Source organism: Solanum verrucosum, unplaced genomic scaffold (genome assembly GCF_900185275.1).
Source record: "Solanum verrucosum unplaced genomic scaffold, falcon-dt-bn FXZP01000086.1, whole genome shotgun sequence".
Lineage (NCBI taxonomy): Eukaryota > Viridiplantae > Streptophyta > Magnoliopsida > Solanales > Solanaceae > Solanum > Solanum verrucosum.
In genome coordinates, this window is record NW_026020100.1 from 190,850 (window position 1) to 201,169 (window position 10,320).

At 32.9% G+C, this 10,320-nt stretch overlaps 1 protein-coding gene across 1 annotated transcript; it reads left to right on the forward strand.

The window, feature by feature from the left end:
* The first annotated feature begins 5,288 nt into the window (after nt 1-5,288).
* Nucleotides 5,289-7,084, forward strand: LOC125824981 (premnaspirodiene oxygenase-like). The gene is made up of 2 exons (XM_049504324.1): nt 5,289-6,224; nt 6,464-7,084. The coding sequence occupies exons 1-2, from the start codon at nt 5,304-5,306 to the stop codon at nt 7,082-7,084; spliced, it is 1,542 nt and encodes a 513-aa protein (XP_049360281.1). The 5' UTR covers nt 5,289-5,303.
* The last annotated feature ends 3,236 nt before the right edge of the window (nt 7,085-10,320 follow it).

Here is a 10,320-nt window from a genome sequence, read left to right on the forward strand (position 1 = left end):
CCTACAAAAAAAATAGTACAAAATCTTCACTAATTTACAAATATTGCTAGATAATAATAAATAAGTTTATACCTTTGTACTTCTCCCTAAATACTTAAATGGATCACCTTTGACAATATTATCGCTCTTTGTAGTGTGCCATCTAAGTAAACGGAGAATGGGCAAAGGAGAATCCAAGGACTTCTTTGCATACTTACCAAAATGAGGAAAAGCCTCATATATCCAAACCTGAAATTAATAAAATTAACAAATAAATAAACAGAGACTATGAAATACTATATAAATATATAAGAGTTTATTAAAAGTCAAGTACATAATTGATAATAAGAACCAGAAATGCTCAGGGGAAGCCATACAGAGCATATGATGCATTCCCTCTTTCATTGTACACTTCACTCTGTTTCTTCAAATTAATTTTGTTCTTCAAATACTTCACTGTTAAATCAAAACACTTTTTCCGCCGAGAATAACTCTTGAAAAAGTCTAAATCATCGACCATCTTAATGTGGTTTGAATCCACAATCTTAGATCGATCGTGGGCAAGCAACATCGAGTGGATGAACCAAACTAAAGAGCACTTCAACTTCTACTCCTTATTCAATCGGTTACCCTTAATCAAATTCATAAACTTTGTAGCAGTGATATTATTATTCTTGATCAATTTATAAAGAAATTTCTTAGCTATTTGAAGTACTTTTATCATTTTTGAATCACGGGGGTATGCTGAGCGTGCAATTCAGCCTCGTAATCAATGCAAGCTCTTTTAAGCCAAAACAAACAGCCTTATCATTCACACAAAATCACATCTCATGTAATTTTTTTAAATCATTTTTGACACGTCGCAACAACATATAATGGACCATCTGTCCATTAAACTTAATATTCTGGAATATGTCTTAAATGTCCAAAACAAGTACCATTAAAGTCATTATAAAAAAAAAAATTGGACTAAAACATTTCTAAAACCACGATAAAGAGTCATTCTTGATGTAACACCCCGTATTCGAAAATAGAGATTTCAGATTCCTGGTGTTACAGGTGGCACTCACGGACACCATCCACGGACCGTGGATAGACTCACGGTCCGTCCTGCAGGTCCGTGGTTCATGACAGAAAACTTCCCCAGAACTCAGTCAGAAAATTTGGCTAAGTGTTGACCCATGGCCGGACTTACGGTCCGTATGTCAGGTCACAGACCGTAGCTCGTGTCCGTGGATCGATGTCCCAAAAGCCCAGCTTCAGTACCGATTGACGGTTGACCAGCACGGACCGTCAATCGATCCACGGTCCGTAGGTCTGACCGTAGGTGAGGATTAGCTGCCAGTTAGATGAAAATTGTGATTGGGTCAACTTCAGATGGTCATAACTCTTAGCACAAAATGAATTATGCGTCCCATGTCCTATGGTAAGATAGATAATTGAATCCTCTTTCCAACGCCACTGAGTTTGCTAAATTCTGACATTCGAGTAAAACGTTATGCTCGTTTTAGTGAAGCCCTGTTGGGCAGACTCGACTGACGGTTCCAATTGACGGACCGTCGATTGAATGACGGCCCGTCAGTCCCGTCCGTCAGTCACTCCGATAGCAGTTAATTCAGGGGTCTTTTGGTCTTTTCCTATTTCGTTTAACCCCTTAGATACGTCGTTTAAACCCTAAATCATGAGGTTTTAGTCAGTTTAAGCCTAGAAACATAACTAGAACTTACCTTAGTCAAAATCATTAATCAAAACTTAGAAAATTAGAAGCAAAAGAGGAGAAAAAGGTCAAGAACCCTAGTTCAAGAACGCAACAAGTTTTCTTCAGTTCCAGCCCCGAAATCGAAAGATTTCTCCGTGGAATTCGTCACCAGGTGTGTGGGATTGCACTAGTGGGTTCATTTCGCCCATTAGGTCCCTAGAATTCAGTCAGATTCTTGATTCCATGAATATGAACAGACCTAGGGTTTCTAGAATTTCAACAGACCATCATGAATTAGTTATTTAGATGTTCCAAATCAGATTATCATGTTATTACTCAGCTTATTGCATGAATTTCAGAACCCTAGCTATATATTTCTTTAGTTCTTGAATTTCACATGGTAGGTCAGATATCTCAGTTATTCAGTTATACATGCCTCAATTATTAATACATTAATATCAGATTAATTGTTGCATTCTCAGTTTGCATGTTCAGTTTTGAGCTATCCAGTACTTTACAGGACTTCAGTCATAACCAGTTAACCACTTAATTCATTGGGAGTAGCATAATACCGAGTTGGACTAGGGTTCAGCGTACCCATATAGTCCCAGAACTACGAGCCACGTAGGTGTAAGTCCCATCTGTGGGCAACATCAGTTTAGTGATCACGCCAGCATGCCTCTATACCTCTGGTAGGGTATATTGGGTCCTCTCGATGGGGCATATACATCAAACTCCACATTTAGCTCATGTGGTTTTATGTCGGTTATTAGTAGCTCCCACAGTTCAGTCAGACTATATTGCATTGACCGTATTTTAGTACAATCAGTATTCAGTCTCAGCATGTTTAAATTTGGTCATTGCATTCAGTTAGCTCAGTATTCAATATCTATATCATGTTCAGATTATTTCATTGCTTTATTGCTTTGTTAAGTTATATGTTATTTCAACTTTACTCTATTCTGCATGCTCAGTACATTTAAAGTACTGACGCATACGTGCGCTACATCTTCTCGTGATGTAGGTTCAGGTTCTCAGCATCGAGATCACGCTTAGATCGGTTCCCAATCTCCAGTTCAGCAACATAAGTGGTGAGTCCTCATTTTTCGAGGACAATAGTCATGAGTTTCCTTTCAGTATTTTAGTCCTTTAGTTTCAGTTTTGCTAGACTTAGCTGGGGCCTGTCCCAGCATTTCTAGTCAGTTAGAGGCTATTTTCAAACATAGTTAGATTCAACTTAGTATTGAGTTAATAGCTTCTTTGTATTAAACTCATCAGTTTTCATATATCTCAGTTATAGTATATGGGTATTTCCCCATCTCTTCAGTTTATTTATGATTTAGCTTCCGCATCAGTTTATTATCTTTAGTATGCTCATGATCATGCCAGCAGGGTTAGCTTGGGATCACTTGTGGTCCTAGGTCCCGTGTCCGCGTCTCAGGGGTAGCTCAGAGCGTGACACTTGCTCTCACAGATGTTTTCGCTGGAAAAGATCCCAACTCATCCATCCATGTAGTTAGATTATAGGACTTACCAGAAATTTCTCTTGCACAAATTGGCAAAGACAGGGGATCATCATCTTCATCTCCAATATCTCGGCTATCTCTACTACTCTCACTATAAGAAAAGTGTAAATTACATGGGAATTTTCCTGGGGATTAGTATGAAAATTCGTAGGAAATTTATTTTCTTGCAAATTTTAATACTGATTTCCAAGAATATCCTCATGTAATTCACACTTTTCTTGTAGTGTCTCCTCATCTCCACTATCAGTTTTTTCTTCACTAGACTCAATATCATCAGTATCCTGGCCACTACTATCCTCATAGTTGTCAATCTCATCCATCGTATCAGAATCCGAGTTAGACTTAGGTTCTTCAAGTGCAATTTTTTTCTTTTTTGAAGATCTTGAAACTTCTTCAGCCTTTTTTTTCTTGTTTTAGAAGGCTTATGAATAGATCGTTTAACAATGCCTCCTCTAGTTTTTTCCATACTGTATTATATACAAAAGTATAATTTTCATATCAAAATATCGACCACTAGTCTATTAATACAAACAGAGTAATGCTAAAAAAAATATGCAAAACAAGTACCAGTTTCAACAAAACTCGACAATGTCATAGACATAAACACCATTAAAGTTGACCAAAATACAGTAAGAACTTTCAAATCGATAGGCCAGATAAACATAAAAAATCTAAAATTTCTACGCATTAATTATCCAAAGCAAAACGTCAATAATGATTCCGAATACAAAGCATCAACTAAAACGGTCAGATTTTCAGAACTTTAATCAAAAATCTAAACTTCGCTACACTATCGCAATAAAAACATCAAATAGGCTAAAACTTATTGAAAACACGATTAAACTTACTTGAGAGGAAGGAGATTTCAAAAAGATCCAACTGAACTTGGGAAGAAGATCGAAAAAAAATTCAACTGACTTGGGGAACAAGATTGATGAAAAAAAAAACTTCACTTCGTTTTTCAAGAACGATTATAGGATCTAACGATTATACGATTATAGGAAGATGGAATTTTTGTTGGAGAATGATCAGTTTTATGGAGGTTGATGATTTCGTAAAGCGGGTTTATGGAAGAAGACGAAGAGTTCTCTGAAACGTTCTGAGGTTTCCTCGAAAAATGTTTATACCTAATATTATTAAATATTTTTTTATACTTCTAGGGATTGTAATTTAATTTTTTATTATGGATGGATGAATTTATCTAATGTTAAAGTGTTGGGATGAAAAGGGATGAATTCATCAATAAATAATATTTTATCACAATATAATATTTTTAAAAATTTATTGGGACTATAATATATTTTTGTAAAGTTATATCTTTTCTCCAAGTTTTAAAAATAATAAACAAGCCCATGACCCCATATTCACAAATATACCCCAAGTTTTAAAAATGCCAAAGAGACCCATGACCCCACACTTTTTTCTTTTTAAAAAGCCCAACCCTAGAAAATAAACCAAAATTAAATTAAGTGGGTATAAAGTAAATTAAGTTATAAAGGTGTCCCCAATGCCAATTCTTCTCTAATAACTTTATCGTTCTTAAATTATTTGGGAAAAATCCAAAACACGTGCTTATGAATAGATATAATTTTTTTTTTTTTTCTACTACTTATTAAAGATGATGGGTGGGGTTCAACCGTTCAGGAACAACATACTCCCAACTGTTATGCATTGAATGTCCCTTAATTTGCTGTTTTTTTATTTTAGGCACATGATTCTGACTCGAGCCACGTAATTCCATGTGGGCCTGGTAGGTTAGGATGTTGGCATTATCCAATATGCAGAATATTTCTCTTGGGAATGGAATCCAAAACCTTGATTCTAATACCACTTGTTAGGATCAAACGATTACCATTATGTCAAAAGCTATAACTGACAACAAATGCACAATTTTATTTTCTTAACTAAATCCACCAAACAAGCGTATGTTCGATCATCACTCCGACTCGAGCCACCCAGCTACTCGTAGGCCTTGTCTGTAGGATGTTGGCATTCCCAACACCATTTTACTGGCAGCATTATAAAAGCTTGCTAAATCTTAAGGAATCAATATAAACCAAAACCTCATTTTTCATCCATATTTTTTTTTTTTTTAAAATATGGAGATCATTTATTCCTCTACTTACAACTTTGTTGCACTACTCATATTCTTTCCCTTTTTGTATACTCTATTTGTCAAATTACTTAGAAAATCATCAACAAAACAAGAAAAATTGCCTCCAGGTCCATGGAGACTTCCCATTATTGGTAGTCTTCATCACTTGAGAGGTGCACTATTATTTCCACACCGTAGCCTAAAAAATCTAGCAACAAAATATGGTCCGATTATGTACTTACAACTGGGAGAAATTCCTGCTGTGATCATATCGTCCCCTATTATGGTGAAAGAAATACTAAAAACTCATGAACTGGCCTTTGCTACTAAGCCACAACTTACATCCATAAACATCACTACTTATAATTATAAGGACATTGCATTTGCACCATACGGTGATAAATGGAGACAAATGCGTAACATTTGTGTCACGGAGTTATTAAGTACCAAAATGGTCAAGTCATTTAGTTCAATTCGGAAGGATGAGATTATGAGACTCCTCTCATCAATCCGATCCACTAATGCTTCTCATCTTGTCAACTTAACAGAGCTAATTCTTCGGTATACAAACTCTGTGACTTGTAGATCAGCTTTTGGGAAAGTATGCACGAATCAAGATCAATTGATAAATTTGTTGAGGGATGTGTTGGATACGTTAGGAGGATTTGATGTGGCTGATTTGTTTCCATCGTGGAAGTTACTTCACAAGATGAGTGGGGTGAAATCGAAACTCTTGAAGATGCATAAGAAAGTTGATGAAGCTTTGGAGAATATTGTTAATGAGCACATTAAGAATAGAGCCCTTGGATACAAGGGAAATGGTGATATAGTAGGTGAAGATTTGGTTGATGTTCTTCTAAGAATAAAGGAGAATGGTGAACTTCAATTTCCAATCACAAGTGATCACATAAAAGCAATCATTTCTGTAAGTCTACCTCTTAATTAAAGTATATACATACACGATTACGGTTAGTGTAAATAATTTTTTATCAGCAAGTTTCCATAAAAATAATAATTATAATCTTGAAAATAGGGGAAGATTACTTGTTATAATAGGTAAAAGTGATAATATAACTTTTTTTAGCACTAACATTATATATACTTAAAAAACTTAAATTCAACATTCTAATAGTTATGTGTATATGTACTTATTTTTTGCTCTAGGACATGTTCGCTGCTGGAACTGAAACTTCAGCTGCGACTATCATATGGGCTTTATCAGAAATGATGAGGAGGCCAAATATTATGGCCAAGGCACAAAATGAAGTGAGACAAGTCTTCAAAGGAAATACAACTATTAATGAAGACGATCTTGATAAATTGATATATCTAAAGTTAGTGATCAAAGAAACATTAAGGCTACATCCTCCGAGTACTCTACTACCAAGGGAATGTAGGAAACAAACGTATATTAATGGATATACGATACCTCCAAAGACAAGAGTACTAATAAATACATGGGCCCTTGGAAGAGATTCAGAAAGTTGGGACGACCCTGAAAGCTTTATACCAGAGAGATTTGAAAATTCTCATGTTGACTATATGGGAAATTATTTTGAATTTATTCCGTTTGGTTCTGGAAGAAGGATTTGTCCAGGAATGCAATTTGGTTTAACTAATGTTAAACATCCTTTGGCTCAGCTCCTCTACCATTTCGATTGGGTGCTTCCATATGGAGCTAATCCAGAAGACTTGGATATGATTGAAAAAAATGGATTAAGTGCAGCTAAGCATAAAGATTTGTGTTTAATTGCCATAGAACACAAAGATGATGGCAAAGTTTGATGTTGTGCTTTAAATGATGAAAAGTCACAATATAGTACTATATGTATAATTAATAATCTCCTTTAATTTTAGTTTATATGTTTTAATTTGTGTCACACTTACATCTTTGTAAAATTAATGAGCAAATTAATAATAAGATCTACAGTTGTTTGGATCATATTTTCCTTTTCTTTTCTCTAATACATTAACATCAATGTTTTTTGTCCACATGAAGATCCCAGATTAAGTTCAATGCATCAAATCATATATATAACTTGTCGATAAATATATGAATTTTAAAAATGCTTAAGGAATTAACATGCGACTTTGTATCACATCATTACCGTCATGAACATAACAGTACTATTACATAGATCACCGATCGGATTATTAAAAATTGGGTCAAAATCAAGGACCAAAATTGATGGACTGGATCGCTTTTTGGGCTTAAATATACCCCTGAAACTAACTGACAATACATAGATACCATATATGCCTTGGTTAATACTAGCATTATGATGAACATAACTTACAAATTTGGAATTATTTGTTAGACTTGCCTTCTTTCCAAAATAGGGTCTCTTGTTCCAAATTTGGAGTACTAGTGTATAATAGTTGTGATGCTTAATGTGATTGGTGCAATAGTGACTGAATGTTGATTATTAACAATTATGACACTGATAATTGTGAATGTGATTATATAAAGGTGATTGATCAGGGTAGTTATAGTTAATGATGATAATAGTGACAAATTGATGATGATAATTGTGTATTAATAACTAGCGGGCGATGATGGATAAAAGTGATAATGAAAAGTCATTTTACAAAAATCATTGAATAACCTCTTAATAGTACTCCATTAAATACTATCAACATGGTTCAAACCAATTCAAACCAATTAGATAATTAAATTTTAATAAAGATAAGTGCACTCCTTAACAAATTACTATATGTGATCTCAAATTATTTTAAGTTCAAAGTCAATTAAATAAGAATATTTTTAACAATATAAACTCTTTTATTTGATAGTTATTAATTACAGATTAAGAATGACATAATCAATGACGCCATCGACCACCAATGATATTTAGTTCTAATTATTAATAATTAATAATAATAACAATTAGTGCTACACAAATTCTTCATTTTTTTTTATAAACATAAAACTATATGGGCTGCTTGACAACAAAAGAGGTTGGATCTTGAAAAGTAGGTGAGGAAATGCATCTGGTGGTTCTGATTTAGAAAACTTATTTTAGGGATTATACAAAATTATTATGGATAAATTAAATTTATTGATCAAGCTAAGAATGATTAAAAACTAAAAAGTTATAAGTCGAGGATAGTCAACTTATAATTTTTGTCTTATTATGACTTTAAGCAACATGTACAGTGTTTATAAATAAAATGTACAGTGTTTATAACTCAGTTTGATGAGTTTATTATAAGCTTAGTTAAATATGCTCAAAGTATGCTAAGTTTCTATTTTCTAACTAGAAATCATTTTTATAATTTAATTAATTAATATTATTGTTATTCACATTATGAGTTGTTGTAAATACTTTATATAATTAAGCAACTTTAAATTTTTAAATAGTAATATCCAAAGGGTTTCTTGTTTACATTTATCTTGTATCTATTGTAAATTATGTAATTTAGTACGTAGTCGATAATTGCAGATTATGTAATTTAATTAACAAACATAGATTATGTAATTTAGTTCATAATTGTATATTATGTATAATTTAGTTAAAAGTTATAAATTTTAAACTATTTTATACTTTCACCGGTATTCTTATATTTACGAAAGACTTTTTTAATAAGTTAGTCCTTTGTTTAAAAAAAATGTTAGTCCATCTTAGCTATTCCATCCAAAAACAAAGCTCATGAGAGCTTAGCTGGGTTGGAATATTGGATCAACCCGTTTTGATATCTCTATTCACAACATCCAACGTTGAATTGAATTTTCTTTTTAAATTTTTCTTTCGGAAAAAGGATAAATATACCCCTGAACTATCGTTAATAGTATGTAGATACTCTCTTTCATACTTTTGGGACATTGGTGCCCCTGCCGTCCAAAAACTAGAGCATATATGCCCTTTACCCTAACGGAAGACTAAATAGGGACACGTGGCACAATCTTATCCGTTGATCCGATATTTAATAAATGTCGGGTCGGTGGATAAGATTATGACACGTGTATGTCCGTTAGTATAAAGGGTATATGTGTCCTAGTTTTTCGACGGCAGAGTCACCAATGTTCCAAAAGTATGACGGAGAATATCTGCATACCATTTACGATAGTTCGGGATATATTTATTCTTTTTCCCTTTTCCTTTTATTTTCAATCTTTTGGAGTTCTTATTTACGGGGAATATAATATCCAATAAATTCTTGAAATAATTTAGTTTTGTTTGTTTAAATGTTCATCCCCAATTTTATTTTCATTTTTTAAAAAAAAATTCAATCAAACATCTCGATGGCTGAAAATTCTTAGTCAAAATATTTCAGAGACTAATGAGAAAGTTCCAAATGAATGCATCAGAAATGATCTCATGTAAGCAAAATTGACCACGTGGCTAAAGGGGTCTTTTTTTCTTTTATATCGGCTAATTGGTTAAGTAAAATATATATATATATATAGACTTTGTGGTAAAACTTTCAACAAATACATCCCACGGTGACAATCTTGATTTATTAAGTACCACATGGTACTAAATACTAATTTATTAGTATTTTAAAATCATAACCAAAATTAAAATTTTAAAATCATCCCAATCCTAATTTATGTGACAGAAGCAGTACAAAAATTAGTTGTCTTGTAGATATTTTAAGTTATTATTTATTGTAAATTATAGTACTTTTTATTAAAGTTTTTAATAACATATATTACTTTTTATGTTTGAGAGTTAAACCAACTTTTTTTTTATATGTTTTTTAATTTTATATGTGTTTTGTCCTTTTCCATTTTGAAAAACCAATACTCTTCTTATATAGTAATATATAGATTTTGTGGTAAAACTTTCAACAAATACATCCCGCAGTACAATCTTGATTTATAAAGTACCACATGGTACTAATTACTAATTTATTAGTAATGCTAATCCTAATACTAATATTCAAGGCTTCTAGAAATCATTTGGGGATTATTATAACACTATAATAAAAGGTCACTAGAATTACATAAATCAAATCATCCACTACCAATAGCTAGCATTTTAATTTCCTTCATTCTTGCAGCTCATTAAATTAAATCA